Source organism: Chelonia mydas, chromosome 3 (genome assembly GCF_015237465.2).
Source record: "Chelonia mydas isolate rCheMyd1 chromosome 3, rCheMyd1.pri.v2, whole genome shotgun sequence".
In the NCBI taxonomy this organism is placed as follows: domain Eukaryota; kingdom Metazoa; phylum Chordata; order Testudines; family Cheloniidae; genus Chelonia; species Chelonia mydas.
In genome coordinates this window covers 152,323,703-152,344,807 of record NC_057851.1, presented here as the reverse complement: position 1 = coordinate 152,344,807, position 21,105 = coordinate 152,323,703, and the positions used below count along the sequence as shown (strand labels likewise).

The 21,105-nt window shown below is 38.7% G+C and overlaps 1 protein-coding gene across 6 annotated transcripts in view; it reads right to left on the bottom strand.

The window, feature by feature from the left end:
* CDC42BPA (CDC42 binding protein kinase alpha) overlaps positions 1-21,105 on the bottom strand; it is a 328,646-nt gene that overhangs the window by 20,956 nt on the left and 286,585 nt on the right. For all 6 annotated transcript variants that reach the window (XM_037895609.2, XM_037895606.2, XM_027833828.3 and 3 more), the window contains 7 exons: positions 15,836-16,052; positions 13,339-13,401; positions 11,894-12,487; positions 9,677-9,774; positions 8,102-8,186; positions 1,747-1,870; positions 233-350 (listed from right to left, as the gene is read on the bottom strand). In XM_037895609.2, coding sequence (XP_037751537.1) covers positions 233-350; positions 1,747-1,870; positions 8,102-8,186; positions 9,677-9,774; positions 11,894-12,487; positions 13,339-13,401; positions 15,836-16,052 — 1,299 coding nt within the window. The remainder of the gene's footprint in view (positions 1-232; positions 351-1,746; positions 1,871-8,101; positions 8,187-9,676; positions 9,775-11,893; positions 12,488-13,338; positions 13,402-15,835; positions 16,053-21,105) is intronic.

The window sequence follows — 21,105 nt, the reverse complement described above, 5'->3', positions numbered from 1 at the left end:
TGGTATAAACTCAGGCGTCACCAATGAGCTGCCTCTCCAGTATGTAATTGCACACATTCCACCTTGGACAGTACCACTTTATATCCATTTTCACTAGTTACTTTGCTGCTTGTATGAAAGATGGTAACATTTTGAATATATATTTAACACTAACCAAATTTTAATTTCTCTTTTATATGCAATCGCAGATATATTCATTCATTCATTCATTCATTCTCTCCCACTTGCTTACCATAGGCAGGTCTTTGAGGATCTGTATTCCATCTCCTGGACCCATGTGTGCTATGTGGTTAAAATTAGTTGGATTAGAAATTAATTTATTTCTCATTTCTGGATCTCGTAGCATCTCCCTGTAAGAGAAAATACTTAGTTTAGATATTTTATACATGAGAAAGATGGACATTAAAAAGATCAAATAAATATAGTTTCATTATTTGTTACTTTAAAATGGAAATTGGTAAATTAAATATTTGGCCATGTTAAACAGAAGGATAACCCTTGCTGATCTATTCCAGCCCCCAGCCTGGGGAAAGGGGGCAGGAAGAAAGGAATGTTATTTTGCAGGCTAACAGCCCACACCCGTGAGAATCAAAATAGTTACTGAGATTCAGAGACTGCACAACCAGTGTGAGCTGAGACAGTACTCAAGAAAAGATGCAGAATCGGGCTCATTGGTGACTTGGTGCTGCAAAGATGGAGGCAGAGATGAAGGACAGAAGATAAAAGAAGAATTAGAAGAATACTGCACTACCTTTCACATTCTATGGTCAGATTTACTTTAAGAGCTCTCCAAAAATGGCACAGATGCATTCATTTCAGAATTCAAAATATTTTTTTTAATAAAAAGACAGAACCTCAAGCAACTTGGAAAAGATAAAGACAAGAACTATGGCATTTTAGCATCACTGTACAACTGCTGTTCCTTTTCTTAGAGCCGAACAGGAAGCAAAGTGGAAGGTCAGCCATGTTTTCCAGTGGAAAAGTTGGTAGCGAACAAAAACATTTATTTCTTTAGATGTGTTTTAACACAGTTGCTGGCAATCTTTTGTGGGCAAAAGGAACTCAGGTAGCTGAAGTGGTCAGTGACATGAAAGTTAGGTTTAATGTGAACTCTAAAGATACTTCTGGACTATTTTGATGGACAGTCCTTTAAAGGCATTTATATTTCATGTACATGTCTTGAAGCACCACCCTCCAGGTGACTTCTCTTGTGATTTAGAGCATGCTTATGACAGTTTTGTAAGACTCATCAGTTAAGTAATACATTCTATAAAAAAGATGCCTTGGAATACTGTTGAGGATGAGATGGGTATTGCCCTAAACAATAAAAGGCAGAACCAGAGTCTGAAAGTAATTAATCCATATGCATAGCTAGCAATGTAATCTCCTTTTGTAAAATGTTTATTATAGATTTTTATATATACAGAATATGCGCGCACACACACATACACACACACACACATATATATGTATATACAGTATGTGGGGGCATGCATTCCAAATTACAGAAACTGTTTCACACAAATATTTTATTAAAAAGGAATCAAAGTACTGAAATATTCAGTGCATATTCATATCCAGACTAGTATTAATACAAATTATACATCAAGGATAAACACAATGGTGAAAAGACAAATGTCTGAAAACAACTCTCTCTAACAAATGAAATACTACACTGACATCAGACAGACATTCCTTCAGGGCCTACAGGCATGTACAGAAGACAAGTACAGGTTGAATACCGACCTCCTCTGCTGCATTCTCTCCTCCTCTGGTACTCTGAATGAATAACGACGCTTATTGTTGATGTTTCGAACCATTTGCTTCCGGCTGTTATCTGATGTCTCAGGAACTACCAGTTCATCTCCCTCTAGAAACAACATCAAAAATATCCAACAGGTTGATTACTTGGTAATTTAATAAACCATTTAGAACAAATAATTTTATTTAGCTTTTGTATCTAAATCATCTGACAGCTGCCCTGTAAGAGAGCATAAAAAGCTGGTGGGTGTTCAGAAGCCCAAATAGGAAAACAGGAAGGTCACAAATAAATTAAAAAATCTTCAGTGGTGGATCAAAATACATTGGCTCTCTGGACACTCGGTCAACTCTAGAGTCACACTGGAGGATTCACCCCAGAAGTCACATCCTCTCAGGAAAAAACAGAATGCAAGTTACGTCTGAGCAACCAGAAATACTATGAACAGAACAACAAAGCTTGTAAAAATGTAGTTTAATCAATAACAGCCTGATTCTGCAACATTTACAACTGAACAGTCCCACTGCAGTCTCAACGCTAAACATAATCTCATTCTTCCCCCACAAACAGAATACACAGCATGTTTAACCCATGCATATATACGCACGCTGAATATTTGCTAATATTGATGAGGTTGCAATTAAATTTGTGTATTCTAGTGTGAGGGAGATCAGTGTGTCATGACTAGTGTGTTTCCTTAACAGTTGGAGGCAGAAGGAAGTTCCTTGTGAAAATATGGAGTTTGTCATTGCCAGTAGAAATGTGCTGTGTGGACAATAGGGTACAGTACAGAAAGGAGTATCCCAGGGCTTCATATTTCCTTGCTTTAAGAGTTTGGGGGCAATACAAACTGAAATCCTTTTAAAAGTAATTTTTGTTTATGGAATAACACGAAAAAAGTCAGTTTCACATCACCTTGTCCTTCCTTCACGTTCCCCATTTCTTGGTTGTTTCATGTACCGGCCTTTCCTCATATGCTAATTTTTAAAGTCTTTAGGACAGGAACTGCCTTTATTACACGTGTACCCTATCTAGCACAATGGGCCTTGATCGGGGGCTTCTAGGTGCTACAGCAATGCAAATATTGATCAATAATTAAAATAACTGGGTAGAAATTGAAAGAAAATTGCTTTTTACCATAATCACTGGGGAAAAGTCTCCTATTCAGACTACCCCAAAAATTTCTTTGTTTCAAACCCTCTTATACTGAATACCCCTAAATGCATAGAGAAAATCTATTGTGTTACTCAATTTCAATGCCTTTCTCACCTCATTTTTTGGCAATTTCAGATAACCCCCATTTCCTACCAAGGATAAATAAAACTTCTTTGGATTTATGGGGTGTGTCAGATGATAACAGGCTCTTCTAATTTTCACAGCAGAGCTGCAACAAATACACTCCATTCTCAAAATACCTTTCTATAATTATTTCAAATAAGGCACTGTATAATGACAAAGAAAGGTCAATGCCCTTGAAAATCTACAAAATATAGAATTTATTTTCTCCACACCAACAAAATCCACAAGGTTTCATCATACAACTTTTTAGCAAAGAAGGCTAGAACAGCTCAAAAATATTCAGAAGGCCAGAGAAAGGACCTCAGGCCTCACACACTAACTTTCTTTAGCAGACTTTGCTTAAAATCACTAGAACATCATACTCCTGCCAAACATCTAGAAACTCAATGCAGACTGCTTCTGCATTCATATCTTGCTCCAAAGAGACTATTTCTTATGGAAACACTCAAACTCTGATATTTTTTGCCACAACTGTGGGAAAGGGGGAGATCCTCCCACCCCATGTACTGGTCATGCCTAGTCCATAGACTTTCAGGTCAGAAAGGACCATCATGATTATCTAGTCTGACCTCCTGCGCATTGCAGGCCACAGAACCTCACCCACCCACTCCTGTAATAGACCCATAACCTGTGGCTGAGTTACTGAAGTCCTCCAAGCATGATTTAAAGATTTCAAGTTAGAGAATCCGTCATTTACACTAGTTTAAACCTGCAAGTGACCCGTGATCCATGTTGCAGAGAAAGACGAAAACCTCCCAGGGTCTCTGCCAATCTGACCTGGGAGAAAATTTCTTCCTGACCCCAAATATGGTGATCAGGTGGACCATGAGCATGTGGGTAAGACCCACCAGCCAGACACCTGGGAAAGAATTCTCGGTAGTAACTCAGAACCCTGCCCATCTAGTGTCCCATCACCGGCTGTTAGAGATAGTTGTTGCTACCAGTGGCAGACTGGCTACATACCATTGTGGGCAGTCCCATCATACCATCCCCTCCATAAACTTATCAAGCTCAGTCTTGAAGCTAGTTAGGTTTTTTGCCCCCACTGCTCTCCTTGGAAGGCTGTTCCAGAACTTTACTCCTCTAATTGTGGAAACCTTCATCTAATTTCAAGCCCAGACTTGTTGATGGCCAGTTTATACCATTTGTTCTTGTGTCCACATTGGTGCTTACCTTAAATAACCCCTCTCCCTCCCTGGTATTTATCCCTCTGATGTATTTATAGAGAACAATTATATCTCTGCTCAGCCTTCTTTTGGTTATGCTAAACAAGCCAAGTTCTTTGAGTCTCCTCTCATAAGACAGGTTTTCCATTCCTTGGACCATCCTAGTAGCCCTTCTCTGCATCTAACCAGTTTGAATTCATCTTTCTTAAATGTGGGAGACCAGAATTGCACACAGTATTCCAGATGAGATCTCACCAGTGCTTTGTATAATGGTACTAACATGTCCCTGTCTCTACTGGAAATACTTTGCCTGATGCATCCTCAGTCTGCATTAGCCTTTTTCACAGCTGCATCACATTGATGGTTCATAGTCATCCTGTGATGAACCAATACACCCAGGTCTTTCTCCTCCTCTGTCACTTCCTTCTGATAAGTCCTAGCTTATAGTAAAAATTCTTGTTGTTAGTCCCTAAGTGCATGACCCATTACACTTTGCACTATTAAATTTCATCCCATTTCTATTACTCCAGTGTTCAAGGTCATTCAGATGTTCTTGTATGATATTTTGGTCCTCCTCAGTATTGGCAATACTTTGTGTCATCCACAAATTTTATTAGCACACACTCACTTTTTGTGCCAAAGGTCAGTAATAAAAATGTTAAATAAGATTGGTCCCAAAACCAATCCCTGAGGAACTGCACCAACCTCTCTCCAGCCTGACACTTCACCTTTCAGTATGACCTGTTGTAGTCTACCTTTTAACTAGTTCCTTTAGTCACATTTCAATTCTCATATTAATCCCCATCTTCTCCAATTTAACTACTGATTTTCCAAGTGGAACTGTATCAGATGCTTTACTGAAATTGAGGTAGATTAGATCGACTGCATTTCCTTTGTCTAAAAAAAATCAGTTATGTCAAAGAAAGTGATCAGGTTTTTCTGGCACAGTCTGCCTTTTGTAAAACCATGTTGTACTTTATCTCAATTACCATTTACCTCTATGTCCTTAACTACTTTCTCTTTCAAAATGTGTTCCAAGGCTTTGCATACAATTGAGGTCAAGCTAACAGGCCTGTAGTTTCCTGCATCACCTTTTTCGCTTTATTAAACATAGGTACTATATTAGCAATTCTCCAGTCATAGAGTATGACCCCTGAGTTTACAGAGTTATTAAAAATCCTTGGTCTTGGGCTTGCAATTTCATGTGCCAGTCCCCTTAGTGTTCTTAGATAGAAATTATCCAGGCCCCCCGATTTAGTCCCCTTAAGATGTTTAGTTTGACTTCCACCTCGGATGTGCTAATTTCTACTTCCATATTCTTCTTCCCATTAGCTACCCTGCCACTACCCACAAGCTTTTCATTACCCTTATTAAAAACCGAGGCAAAGTATTTGTTTAGGTGTTGGGCCATGCCTATATTATCTTTAATCTGCACCCCATCCTCAGTACTTAGCAGTTCCACTTCTTTCCTTGTTTTCTTTTTATATATATTGCTATAGAACCTTTTACTATTGGTTTTAATTTCCTTTGCAAGGTCCAACTCTATTTGGCTTTTGGCAGCTCTCACTCTACCCCTATACTTTCTGACCTCCAAGAGGTAGCTTTCCTTGCTGATTCCTCCCATCCTCCATTCTTGGTAGGCTTTCTGCTTTCTCTTAATAACCTGTTTGAGATGCTTGGTCTGCAATCCTTCCCTACGAATTTTTTCCCTTGCTTGGGATGCAGGCTTCAGATATTTTAAGTCAAAGTTGCAGAAGCTAACTCCAAGCCTCCTCCACCTTCAGATCCTTGAATTCTTCAGTCCAGTCCATTTGCATTAATTTTTTTAAGTTTGCCCTTTGAAATTAAGAACCCTTGTTGCAGGTCTGTTTTTGTTTATCCTTCCATTTAGTTTAAAGTGAATATGATCACTAAAACCAAGGCTGTTTCCTACAACCAACTCTTAGGCCTGGTCTACACTGGGGGAGGGGGGATTGATCTAAGATACGCAACTTCAGCTACAAGAATAGTGTAGCTAAAGTCGACGTACTTAGATCTACTTACTGTGGCGTCTTCACGGCAGTGAATTGACTGCTGCTGCTTCCCTGTCGACTCTGCTTGCACCTCTCGTGGTGGTGAAGTACAGGAGTCGACGGGAGACCGCTCCGGGATCGATTTATCACGTCTAGACTAGATGCGATAAATCAACCCCCGATAGATCGATCACTATCCTACCTGGCCTTAGGGATTAGATCTTTAGCAATGTTAACCAAATAACAGGAACCTCACTTTCAAACAAGGCTAAGACTGCTTTTTGAGTTTTGAAAATATGGATCCTACAGACATGTACCATGCATGAACTCATCCAACAGCAACTGCCCACTGTCATATTAGGTTTTGCATGTAACTTTGCATATAACTGCTTCTTTCCTTAAGGTTAATGGCTGGTTTCATAAAGCATGGTCTATACTAGTAATGAAAAAAATTACAAATCTTAAAGGAGATAAACTTGCAGAATACCTGCTGCTTGGCAGCCTTTTTTGGAAGATGCTGAGATGTGTAGAGGAGCAAAAAACCTGTTTCGCTCACTTTTCTATTGGGGTAGTTTCGCTCCTGATTTAACTCCCAGCCCTCATTTAGATCTGCAAATTCTCTGTACATACTCCCACATATTGTTCCTCTCTACCACTTCTATCCCACTTAGAGTAATTTGCTCGTCAATAACTGGATCTCAATAGATACTTAACTCTCTCTCTAGAAAATTATATTCCTGTTAGTTTAACTTTTAGAGGCCACTGGTGGCTTTTTGGGTGTATAGTTATAAACTTACATACCATGGCAATCATTCTGTTTATTCCGCCTCTTGTGCATTTATATTTTTATACTCACAACAGTAAAATTATTTACTTAAAGTAGTTACTCTCTTTTCTCTCTATGGATCAATTTTATATATTTAACTGTAAAATCTGATGATGATACTACTATAACTATTGTTACTATTACTATTTATATAGCATTTGTCACATTCTATTAATTTTCCAATAAAAAGAAAATTAGAAAAAATCCTCACACACCAACAGTAGAAATACTTTAAAGTAAAATAACAAAAAAATGTGTCTGAAACTTATATTTTAGCTGATCATTTTTACTGAAGAGAGCAACACAGAAACATCTCATAGCAACGTGCTATAAAGCAGCATAAGAAATTGTCAATATTTCAAAGCCAACTCTTTGGCACACAAATTCAGATGGCCTTTGTCAGTATGTTATGAAGAATAGGTACTGCACTGCTTTCTGACACTAATAGGTTCTGAGTCGCTGGGTACTGTTTTGGGGTAAAGGGTTGGATATGTGTAAACCTGATTTTAAGCCAGAATTAGAGAGAACCTTATGGAAGCCTACATTTTCCCTATTGCATTTTTAGAAACCATATTTTGGCAGGAATGGATTCTGGATTTTAACAGTTTTTTAGTTGCTCTAATCCTTTACTTTATCACCAAGAAATTAAAGACCATAACTAAGATGGTGGCATTGGGCTCTGAACACACCAAAATACAAGAATCAGATTTTGAAGTAAAACAATCATGGATTTTCCAAATATTTAAGGTGACGAACCTGGGCTTTTGGTGGGCTCTATTTTCTAATCTCTTTAAAGTTAAGTTTAAAAAAATCCTACTCTTCATTGCAAGTTTAAAAAGAGAAAAGGTTCAACGTAACTAAAGTAGGCTTTTATACCTCTCCAAATCATTGTGGTATCTCAGTGCCTGGTTTGCTTCCAAGTTAATAAATACAGATGGGTTTGAGATATAATAATCCACAACTCAAATATCCAGGCCAGAGCAAGGTGCTATTTCAAAAGAAGCAATAGCAGTTGTAAAATCTGGTCTCTCTTACTTACCTGCCATCTTATTTTTGAAGTATATTAATCTAATTGTCTCCAGTCCTAAAAGGTTTAGTGATCCTTCTGTATTCAATGGTCGTACCTGAAACGATTGAAAACAAATACCTTAATAATAAATCATATTTATATAGTGCCTCTCATCTTTAAAGATTCCAAAGAGCATTACAAACTGTATAAAACAAGCTTTACTAAGATACAGCCATCTCAGAGGTGCACAGGAGGGAGCCAATTGGTGCAGAGTATACAGCACAACAGTAGCATAAAAGCAGTTTTGGCCAGGGGCACATGGGAATGCTCTAGGGTGACCAGCAGTCCCGATTTTGGGGTCTTTTTCTTATATAGGCTCAGATTACACCCCCCCATCCCGATTTTTCACACTTGCTGTCTGGTCATCCTAGAATTCTCTGCTCTTGTGAGGAATGACAGTGCATCTTTAATGATCACCCAATACAGAAACAATCCTGGTTTTTAAGGCTTCATCTAAGTAACTTGCCCACAGTAAATTGCATAAAACAATTTATTTAACTAAATGACGGAGGGCTAAATTCCCAGGATTCAAACATATGGTTCTGCAATGAGTCTATTTTTTTTTTCAGACCTTAAGCATAGAGAGCACTAAGACACACCTCTGTCAGGGCATTAGCATCTTGATGATGCTTTTGCAACTTGATGTTGTGCGGCAGTGTCACGACACACAGATTTTTGCAGTTTCAAATTTCAAAAGATGAAAATCATTTCTCACTATATTTAGACTGTATATTCTATTGAAAAATAAAATCTTTCTATCAAATCACCATTTTTGAGTCTCCTACATACATCAGCTCCCCTCTTGCTGAAAAGTGGCTTCATTTGTTACACTACCATTCTGTGTTTACCAGTAATCAAAGATAATAAATTTCACCTTGAAAAGCAGGAATGAAATTTTTTGGCCGTTTAAAACTGGAGTAACACATTGGTCAATCAAGCCCAAGGTGTGACAAACAGTTTTCAACTCTTGAACATTTGAGTGCCGAAAAATACAGTATTTAGTAATGAAGTGACAGTTTTCTCCCAGCAAAAAGATTTTCTTTGCTGTGTTATGCTGTGTTTTTGCAATGAGAATATTTCCTCCTTATCACTTATGTAGGACCAGTGTTCCAAAAAGCATTTTAGCTCTAGTAGTATTTGTGCTGGTTCCACCAAAGTATTTCTAACCATAGCTGGTTATAACATCCTGAAATTCCAAGTGGGGCAAGACTTGTTCAGATCTTTTCAATCTGTAATATCTATTAGGTTATGGCAATAACACAGAAACAATCAGTTTCTATGACATTAATATTCTATAAAAAAAACCAACAAGTGCAAAAGACTTTCCTGGGTATTGATTCACCACTCATTTATCTGCAATGATGAAATTGTAGCCGAAGCAGACAGCAGATCAAGGTGCACATTAGTCTTTCTATTAGCAGCTCCTTTCAGTTCAAGTATATTCTTTAATGATGTCCCATATCCCAGCTGCTATCAACTTTTTAGACACATCTGTTAGGAGTATCATAGCCTGGCCCAATTGGTTTGCTGCCCAAAGCTAGTTACCTTCTTGAGTGGAATAGTCTGAATCCATTCCATGGAGTTCACATCAAAGATATCGACCGCATTTTCACTGTATACTGAGAGGCATGGTGCATTGTAACCTGAGAGGGAAGGATTAAATACATTGTCATATGCATTTAGCCAACACAGGATTCATAGCACAGAATTTCTTAAGGATAGTTTAACTGCATTCATTGAAATATACTCCAAGTATTACTGATACTTCTGAGAACACTGGGCTAGCATTCCAATTCTGGAGAAACAGAAGCCTTCTCTATAGTTAAGGATGCAACTGACTTTCATCACAAAACTGTATTTTGGCAGCCCTATAACATGTGCTTGGAAAGTCTGATTGACCTCAAAACTGCCGAAAGATTTACTTTGAAGGCAAAGAAGAATGATTAATTTTCTTAAGACTCTGCAGAAACAAACTATTTTGAGCTATAAATCATAAAATATTATTCTGATTTGAAAAATTAATTTTTGTTTAATGTTTCTCTCTCTCTTTCTATGGTACCCTTAATTATTCATTACCTTGCTTTTAAGTGCTTAGGTTTTGTAAATGAAATGATGTGGTAGGCAAGTACACAGTGACCTTGACTGGATTTTGAAACCAAGCTGTTCATTTCTGGAACTCTATACTGAACAGCAATTGGAACCAGGAACTCAGAAGACAGTCCTCACATTTCCCCTGGTTTCGATTTTCATTTCCTATTTTCTAGATTTTAACAGAATTTAGTGCTAGTGAAATGTGCAAGATTGACAGCTCTAGAGAGTTAAGTCCTCCATTCATCCACAGATCAGATACAGCATGGAAGAAATAGCGTACTGCCTCTCTAATGTGCCTCAACTTAGTTCTGCTGGGACTAAATCTAACAGTGATCCATATCCAATAAGATTTGACCTTTTGGCTGAATTTACTAATGAAGGTTTCAATTTGTGATGATTGTGATAGTGGTTTCTGAGACTGGATGTACATTCATTAGGAATTGGAATTAGAACATCAACTTGCTTCACATAGGCAACCAAAAAGTCTTAAAAATGGTAACGACCAGGTTGGGTAGTCTTTGAACTGGTGGCCTATTAGTGAAACTCTCAATCCTTTGCATAGGCAGTCCACATTTCTCCTTGTTTTGACCCATTCATTTTCAAGGCCCTAAGACTGTAGCCACTATCCTTTCGAATGAGAAATAGCTGACAGGTTTCCCTTTGGATCCTATCAATGCTTCTCCTTCAAGAGCCAAAAAGGGCTACACTCAGGCAATGTGAAACCCTCCTTCTTTCCCGAAGGCTGCGTATGCTGCTTTCGCAGCAAAGAAAGAATTTCAATTATATATTAAAAAAAACCAACAACAACAAAATCCAACTGGAAATATAATACCAGGCTTATTAACTGGCAAATTTTAGGACTTCTGTATATTTTAAACTAATTTTAAAATGAATTCAGACAGTCTTTTAAAGGCATAAGAAAAGTATGATAGGGTTTTGTGTTTTATTTTGTTTTTTTACTCTTGAAGACTGAAAGTCATGTCCTTGAAAAATGTGGAATAAATATTTAACAGAGTACTTCTTGGAATAAGAAATCTTGACATGTTTTGATAAGGAAGATGATTTTTTCTTAAACTCATGGCATATATGGTCAATACTGTCTGTTTGCCAGAATTTTTTTCTTTTCTTTTTTTTTTGGAGGAAGAAGGGGAAGAGCAGAGGAGTTGGGTGGGGGGAAAGAGGAGAAAATGGAGATGATGGAAGAAAGGAGTGAAAAACACAACAATATTAGAGATAGGTATAAACCAAACCGCCAGAACTGAATGGCCCTGACAGCTCCAAATGTCGACCAAAATTTTCACTTTTGGAGTCCTAAATTTAGACTCCTCAATAAAAGTGACATTTTTTTAGAAACGCTGAATGCACGAAAATCCCATGAACCTCAGAAGGAGCAGACAGATCTCAAACACTCTGAATATTAGGCCACTTATTTAGATGATTTTAGGTATTCAAGTTTGAAAATCCTGAGTCTCTACTGTCCTCTCATTAATAGCAGCATAAGTCAGATACACAAGTGTAAAACGAGGCCCACTGACTAGATTTGGAGACCCAGGGAAAATTTTAGGTAATACATTCATGAAGTGCCCCCTGTGAGTGCACCTGGGGCACTGCACATGCAGTTCAAATACAAACAGTAGTAATTAATAATTATATACACACAGAGACACTTACAGCAAGAGGATGGTGTTGCAGGCCACATCAATTCCTGTTGTCTAGATCTTCGGCCCTGACAGTCAACATAAACCCCAACGCTGCTAAAACACAGCAGATATTCTTTATTTGAGATTTCGACTGCGCAGATGGCATCAGTTGGCTGTTGTGCAATAAATGATAGGGTGTGGTCATCTGGGTGGAGCAAACTGTATGGGTTCCCTTCTCCATGCAAGGGATATTTTAGGAATCCTGACTGGTAACCCACACAGAGCCGCTCACTGAAGACCGACATCCACTGGACATTTCCCAGGACTTGGATCTCCTTCATCTTTTTGTGACGCGTCTTGCTCTGATTCAGTTCATAACACAGGACCTGTCTTTTCATAGCCACACACAGGCAAGTAAGGGCTCCATGGCGTACCTGTCCAGAAACTATTGTCTGGCAGCCTTTTGTCTCTGCCAGCTTATAAAACTCAGTTTCTCTTCCATCCAGGGCTGCCATAGGGAAAAGCCGAACATGACGGTTTCGTCCTGAGATCACTGCAATGAGCTGTTCATTATGGATGAGCTCAATCTGATGAACTTTCTTATTGTCACCAACACGAATAATTTCTACAAAGCAAAAACCTGAAGTAAACCTATCTTAAAATGCATTCTGATTTAAAAAATTCTTTCAAAAAGGGTTAATTTAAAGAAAACCCTTTACTGCTTTCTTAGGACATATAAAAACACTGTCTCAAAATTACAACACAAATAAAACCATTTTTCCACTTGTTTTTATATTAGAAATACTAGGTCCTGATTTTCTCCTTCCTCTTGCTTGAGGACTTGAGTAGTGATCTCAGTCAAATATGCTGTTCTTCCTCCCAACAGCTATGCGAGGGAGGAGAAGTGGATTTTTCTTGCAAATCGATTAAAGCAAATTCCATGTGAAAACCATTAATTTAAAGAGTGCCTATAGTGCATCTGATGAAGTGGGTTCTAGCCCATGAAAGCTTATGCCCAAATAAATTTGTTAGTCTCTAAGGTGCCACAAGGACTCCTCGTTGTTTTTGCTTATAGTCAGAAAAGTGACTATGTAAAAATTTACTCAACAAGAAGGTCTGCACCATTGTGGTAGGTTTACTTACTTTACAGAATTTACAAATTTTTATTTCTGTTATATCTGCAGAGACCATTCTGCTTAATGCAACAAAATCTTGCAAATATAGCAAAGAAGCTAAATTTCAGTTGCAGAATCTTTATTACCGGCAATGATGCCAGAGGCAGAAACAACACAGAACAGCTTGGTTATCAGCTCCCATGGGAAGCTACACAGCTGGCAGTTATTAAAATCATCTTTGGAACTGTAAACTTAGAAAATTCGTCTAGGAGATACTGAAAGAGAACAAAGTTTAGAGTGTCATTTTTCTGACTACTCAAACTGAACATTAGTATAATTAATACAATTCATTATATCTTACCATCTTTGGTGACATGCAGAACAAACAACCCTTCTTCATTGCCCAGAGCTATTCTTTCATGATCTAGGATAGTAAAAAAACAAAACAAAACAAAATTAAAAGAAAAACAAATAAAAAAAGGTGAGGCATTTCTCTTTGGACACTGGTTCAAAAGAGGGACATAAAGCAGATACATGTTAATACATGAAGTTCTGTCAATTATAGAAAATCATAAAATTCTAGAAATGTAGGACTAGAAGGGACCTCAAAAAATAATCTAGTCCAGTCCCCCGCACTGAGGCAGAACTAAGTATTATCTAGTATTACCCGACAGGTGTTGGTCTAACCTGTTTTTAAAAACCTCCAGTGTTGGAGATTCCACAACCTCCCTAGGTTATTTGTTCCAGTGCTTAACCACCTGTATGATTAGGAAATTTTTCCTGATATCTAACCTACATGTCCCTTGCTGCAATTTAAACCCATTGCTTCTTGTCCTATCCTCAGTGGATAAGGAAAACACCCTCCTCTTTATAACAACCTTTTACATATTTGAAGACTGTGATCATGTCAGTCTGCTTTTCTCCAGACTAAACAAACTATTTTTTCAACCTTTCCTTGTAGATCATGTTTTCTAGACCTTTAATAATTTTTGTTGTTCTCCTCTAGACTTTCTCTAATTTGTCCACATCTTTCTCAAAGTGTGGTTTCCAGAACTGGACACAGTACTCCAGTTGAGGCCTTATCAATGCTGAGTAGAGTGGAAGAATTACTTCTTGTGTCCTGCTTACAACATTCCTGCTAATACATTTTTTTGCAACAGTTTTGCATTGTTGACTCATATTTAATTTGTGATCCACTATAATCCCCAGATCTCCTTCATAGGCAGTCATTTCCCATTTTGTATTTGTGCAACTGATTATTCCTTCTTAGGTGTAGTACTTTGCATTTGGCCTTATTGAATTTCATCCTATTTATTTCATACATTTCTCTAGTTTGTCAAGATCATTTTGAATTCTAATCCTGTCTTCCAAAACCAAAACAATTATATGAAGACAAAATACATTGGTAGCCTCCCTTTTTATTTCTTTCACAAGAAAAAGCTGAAAGACACATCACAGCCTGTTTCTATTTCTCATGCTAGTAGAAATGTCACTATGTAACATTATACAGAACAACTTTTCAGCGCACTTAAGCACAGTACTGACTTTGTAGTAAACAAATAAAATATCAAATTTAAATAATCAAACTACAGATGCTGGGCATTAGCATGTAATAGATCCAGACTGAGTCTCTGTCCTAGGTTCTTACTTACAGAGGACAGGAGTGCTAATGGAAGCTGTATCTTCAGTCCTGAGATGATAAAGTGGTGAAGGAAGTTCTGTATTACTCACTCTGTAGTGCTACTTTTGGCTAGGTAAGCAGCTGTGGTCACACAATACAATGTAAATCATGCCCACTCCTTAGCCACAACGATGTTAATTATGAAAGAGGGTAGGGAGGAATGCTCTTAAGGATTTCCCAGAAACACTGAACATCCTACCACACTTCCCCATAGTACCATCCATACTGCCATATGGCATAAAATACTCAACAAATGTGATTCAGTAGCCAATAGAGAGGGTTATTGTCCTCATTCTGTGGGTAATTCTTCCATCCAAACAATATTTCACGCTGTTGTTTAACCCAAGATTACTTTTGTGCTGAATTGCATACATTAGGATCCAGAGTCTGAGCAGGCCTCCTGAAGGGCCAAATCCTAATGTTCTAACCCAGATTTCCTTAGTCCGCTTTACTCTGGCAAATTCCCATTTGTTTCATAGATTTTGCTGGAAATTTGCCTGAGTAAAAACTGAGTAAGGGAGTCTCAGGATTTAGCTTCAATTGCACAAATGGGATTTACAAGCACTGCTATTTTGAATGTGCAAATCCATTATTTGCACATATGGCTTTTGCTCATGCAATTACTCATTTTGCATGTGCAAAACCAAGTTAATACATGTTGAGGGGCACAATTAATAATAAACATAATAAATGGGAATTAATTATTTGCAGCTAGAATCTAAAATTTTATTGACATTGCTTTTAAGTAAAGTGTATGAACATCTATCTTGGAAGAGCAGAAGTCATAGACAGAAGCTTTATTTTTCTTAGATTTTCAGAGGGTGGGAGGAAACAAAGGGACTGAATTGATCTCTCTTTTGTTTAGAGTGAGCCAATATTGCTAGCATTTATGTGTCAGAAATATAGATGGTCACAGGTAGGATCTGAACTCAGCCCTTCATGGGAGAATGCAACCTTAACACAGCACCTTAGACTTTTTGGCTCGCCTAATTTACAAACCAGCTTGCTCTACATTTTAAAAAAAGATCTAGATGCACATTTATGGCTCATCATAATTTCCTGAGACAGAGTTTTGTTGCACTGCCTAGGAAGAAAGGAGAGTACAGGAAGTGTTAACATTGTAAACTGTGTCCAGTAACACCCAAGATGTGTTTATGGCAGATTATCAACTTCATACCTATGATTGCTGCTGACTGGGTTGTTTTGATGAGAGGGAGGGTGCTGTCATAAGCCTCTTTGGGAACATAGACTGATCGGTCTTTGAGCTTGTTCTTCTTCAAAATCCTATGCAATTCATTCAGCACTCCCACCCATTTGCTCTTTTCATTCTCACTGTCTGCTAGAATCAGGATCGAACACTTATTACTGGATGCAGAGAGCTGGGAAGCTGTAACCTGAAAAAGTTTTAAATGGATATGTTTAAGAAACAAAGGAAAAGCATTAGTTATTGAAACACAAGTCCATGGCTATCAATATCCTTTTCATTAGATGCTGACTTGAGTTGAATTCAATCAACTGAAAACCTGGGTTTCTGCATCAGAAATCCATGCAAAAATAACCTAGTGAAGGTGACTGAATCAAGAAAATTTCATTTTAAGTGGATTTGTTGTTAGCGATATAATTCAGAGATTTCCACTCTAAATTATTTAGGGTATCTATGTCTTAAGACATTTTATAAACGAAAAACATGCTTACCAAGTATTTCTGAAAGTCTATTCTGTACTTGGTACACACCTACAATTTTTGTTAACATTAATGTAATGGGAACGATGCATGAGCAACCCAGACCTGTGAAACTTTTCAAATAGCTAGACCACTTGATTACATGTAAAAGTGAAAAACCATCTCTGACTTGAAACTGCACTCAGTATCAAACTCAACCTTTTTAAGAATTTAACTTCTTTAATGCCAGTGGCTGTTGATCCAGCAGTCAAATTCTAAATTATATTAAAATATTCACTATTATTTGTTTTTTTTCCCCTGCTTTGACATGCTTTCTATAAATGTTTCTCTGTAGAACAAATCCTATTGTCACTCACTAGACTGAATGAGAGAAAGTTCTGGAAGATCTTTTCTAAAAAGTATTTTATGATTCACTCTACCTAAATCACTAAAAAGTCAACCGTGAGAATATCACTGACCCCATAGAAGTATGGAGTTGCTAGTTTACTGCTAGAGATTGTGACTTGAAGAGACATTGGAGAAGACAAGGAGACACTAATAAAAAGTATGAGAGTAGAGATCTCAGATAAGCAAAGTATCTTGTATTTCTTTCTTTATTTTTGTTTGGGGTGGGATCAGCTGAAAACTTGCATTTGACATGTTCCGTTTTAATTGGGCTGTTTGTAATGGATTTAGAATAGCAGTTGTTGATGTTACTTTGTGAATTGCTGGAGAATAAAGTAAGAAAAGCCCTAAGAAAAAGTCTCCACAGAGAAGCATACTTTTGTTTTATGTTTTTCTCCCCCAAGGAAGTGGGTTTGTTTAGGAGACAATGCCTGTGTGTAGTCTTCTGTGATTCCTTGTGAATAACTGAATCTAACTGGGCTACAGTTGATTTTTTGTTACCCTAATCTAGCTCATTTTATTTATTTTTTTCTTCTATTTCCTGGTAACACTTTCTTTTTTGTATTGAATAAGAGTACTTGAAAAGAATTTGACCAGCCTCAAAGAAAAATATACTTATTTAATTCCTCTACATTCCCAGTAACTGTGAAGTTTAATCCAAATGATACTCACGTAGTCATGAGAGGGAGAATGGCAAATGTGGGAAGGACCCTGTAATGTATTACCTATCTTTACTGTGTTTTTCATGTTCTTTTTCAGTTGCTATGTACAAGCTTTCTAAGAAGGACTCTCCGAAAGTAGGCCGGGAACCATGACATAATGAGGGGGTACTGAACATGTGTTATTGAAAACTGAACAATAAAAAGGAAATGTTTTACTACCAGGAAGCAAGGGGGAAAAAAAGGAAGGAGAGGAAAAATGCAATGCTTCTGTTAAATGCATTCTCAATTGAGGGAGAAATTGGATTTTGACAAAGTCAGCCCCATGACAAAGGGTAACGAAGTAAAGCCTTATGGCACCATGGAACACAGCACAAACCACGATGAAGGACAGAGAACGGGTCACAGAAAAAGGGCAGACAGTAATGCTGGGTTTCAGTACTTAGAAATGGAGACTGTACAGTGTTCAGTCATGACTCTGAATCTTGCATGGTTTGTTGCCTTCTGCATCCCACTGTAGGTGACATCACATCCCAGGTGGACCAGCTGCTGGTAAAAATTGAAGAGCAGCTCGTAGTCTTGGTCCATGCTGGAACCAATGACACAGGTGGAAGCAGATTGGAGCTCCTGAAATTCACGTTTGAAGATTTAAGTAGTAGGATGAAGTAACAGAATTTAAGAGAAATATTCTCTGAAATACTACCAGTGGCATGATCAAGGCCAAGTCATTCAGTGGCAGATTAGGAATCTAAGCATCTTGTTGACACTTTAGCCCTGTGAGACATGGGGGATGTTAAAATAATAAATACAGTAACTCCTCACTTAAAGTCGTCCCGGTTAACATTGTTTCGTTGTTACGTTGCTGATCAATTAGGGAACATGCTCATTTAAAGTTGTGCAATGCTCCACTCTTACTTTGTTTGGCTGCCTGCTTTCTCCACAGCTGGCAGCCTCCCTACGCCCCCCCATCCCCACATGCCTCCCGCCCCCCGGCAGACCCCATGGTTCAGCGCCTCCTGCCCGCGGCAATCAGCTGGCTTGCGGCGTTTAGGAGGGAGGGGGAAGAAGCAAGGACTCAGCGCACAGGCTCCCCGTCCCTCTCCTGCCTCCTGCCCAGGGCAATCAGCTGGCTTGCGGCATTTAGGAGGGAGGGGGAAGAAGCGAGGACTTGGCGCACAGGCTCCCCGTCCCTCCCCTGCCTCCTGCCCGGGGCAATCAGCTGGCTTGCAGCATTTAGGAGGTAGGAGGGAGGACTTGGCTCGCAAGCTCTCCCTCCATCCCCTGCCTCCTGAACAGTGCAAACCAGCTGACTGACCCGGGCAGGAGGCAGGGGAGGGAGGGGGAGCCTGCATGCCAAGTCCTCGCTCCTCCCTCCTGCCCTGCAAGCCAGCTGATTGCCCCGGGGGGGGGAGGGGAGCGAGGACTCAGCATGCCTCCCCCCTCCCTCCTGTCCACGGCAATCAGCTGGCTTGCAGCGTTCAGAAGGGAGTGGGGAGGAGCGAGGATGCAGCATGTGAAGTAAAGGGGGAGGAGGTGGGGAGAGAAGAGGAGGGTCAATGGTAGGGGTTTAGGGGAAGGGGTGGAGTGGGTGGGCCGAGGGTTGAGCCCCCTGCCCCCCGCAAAGTCAGTGCCTGTGCTTGCAAGAACAGCAAGAGGAGCAGCCGGACAATCCATGCTGTTCCACTCTCTGACTCCACCATCTCAACCAAGCTTCATACTCAGCAGTAATGACTGTAGTATTAAATTGTTTCTTTAAAATTGTTTAAAGCTTACACCTGTATTAAATTGCTTATTTAAAATTATTTAAAAATGTATATAATGCCTTTTGTCTGGCAAAAAAAAAAAATTCCCTGGAACCTAACCGCCCCTATTTACATTAATGCTTATGGGGAAATTGGATTCACTTAACATTGTTTCACTTAAAGTTGCATTTTTCAGGAACATAACTACAACGTTAAGTGAGGAGTTACTGTAGAACTATACAATGGAATGGGCTACATTGGACTAAATACTGTTTGGTCCAATAAAAGATCTTACCTCACCCACCTAATCTCTTTAATATCCTGGGACTAACACAGCTACAACACTGCAAATAATGTACTGATTGATAGGTATGTGAGTTTGGGTGAGAGTTTTAATTTGTAGAGAGATGGCTAGAGACAGAGACCAGCACAGAAAAGAGGAAGCAATTTAAATAAAACAGGAAAGATTATTAGGTAATGAAAAATATTAAAGTGAAGAAGAAGTGGGCTAAATATCCAGACAGTCTGACAATGGCCACATTAGCAAAGGGTCAAGTTCTGCAGTCTTTTATCAACCAAAATTCTGACTAAAGCCAACAGGAGTTTTGCTCAGTGAAGGAATGCAGAATTTGGCTCAAAGTTTTAACTGCAAATTTACAAATTAAAACATTATATAAAATAGAAAGAGTAAAGGAATATGTACATAGATGAGAATTCAGGACCAGGACCATGATTAAAATGGATTCAATATCAGGAGAGGCTAAGTACAGAATCACAGATACAGGGCCAACCCCCACCCTGACCATTAACTCATTTAGTCTAGTCCCATGCATTTTACAGGACCACTCACTATAGTATTTCCACTAGCACTAAGGAATCTAAACTGTTTAGAATTCAGAGACTGAGTAGAAAACAGCTGGAGAGGAGTAAGGCACTCATCCAATCCTGAAGTGATCTCTGCATAGATGCAGACTTCAACAGGACTCCATATGGGTGTGGGGTCTTACCACTGGGAGGTCACTGCAGGATCCGGATCTAAAAAGGAAGATTATAAAGGAAAAAGGGGGCACAATCATTATGCCCTGAAATCAAAGACAACAAAGGGAGCATACTTTTTAAGGTATGAATCAGACTTGAATTGCCTAATTAGAAGGAGCCATGAAGCTGAGGAGGTAGCTGAATTCTAAAAAGTTTGGAAAAAGGCATAACTAGCAGTAATGGGAGATTGCAGCTCCTGGTCACAGAGTGAAAAGTATACATCTAGCAAAATGTTTCTTGCCATGGCATGGGACTGCTTCCTTCCATACTATGCAAAAAGGAAATCAGAAAGGAAGAAATTCATTACTTAGTTTTGAATTAAAGAAAAGACTTAATTTACTATGCGTACAGTAAATGGGCCAGAATGTGAGCATTGAATAATGATAATGTAATCTGTTAGCACTTGGAGGACCCTAAATACATGGAAATGTAGATGCTGAGTTTCAGCAAGAGATGTACCTTTACGTCCAAATCTGGGATGAAATCCTGGGGCCACTGAAGTCAATGGGAATTTTGCCATCAACTTCAGTGGGCCCAGGATTTCACTCCTGATCTTCTCTACAGTTCTGGATCCAGTGTTGTGGTTCAGGCTTCTCTTTTGTTCCAGCACAATGAACAAAAGGAGAGAAAGCATGGAACAAAATGGAATGGAACAACAGAGCAATGATTAGGAAGTTAATAAGAGGGGAATCAGACAGGCAACAAAGATAAAACAATGCATTGTCGAAGTTTGTAGGAACCATTTAGGAAAAAGTGTAAGAATATAAGAAAAAAACAATGAAGGTAAGCTCATACTTTCAGATCAACAATCCAGATCTCATGTGTATATTTTGCACTCAATTCCTATCCATTGACATGAATGGGAGTTTGCAGGGATCAAGCCCATATATTCAACGGAGATATGCACATATACAATAAATGTATGCATTATGGTTCAAGGA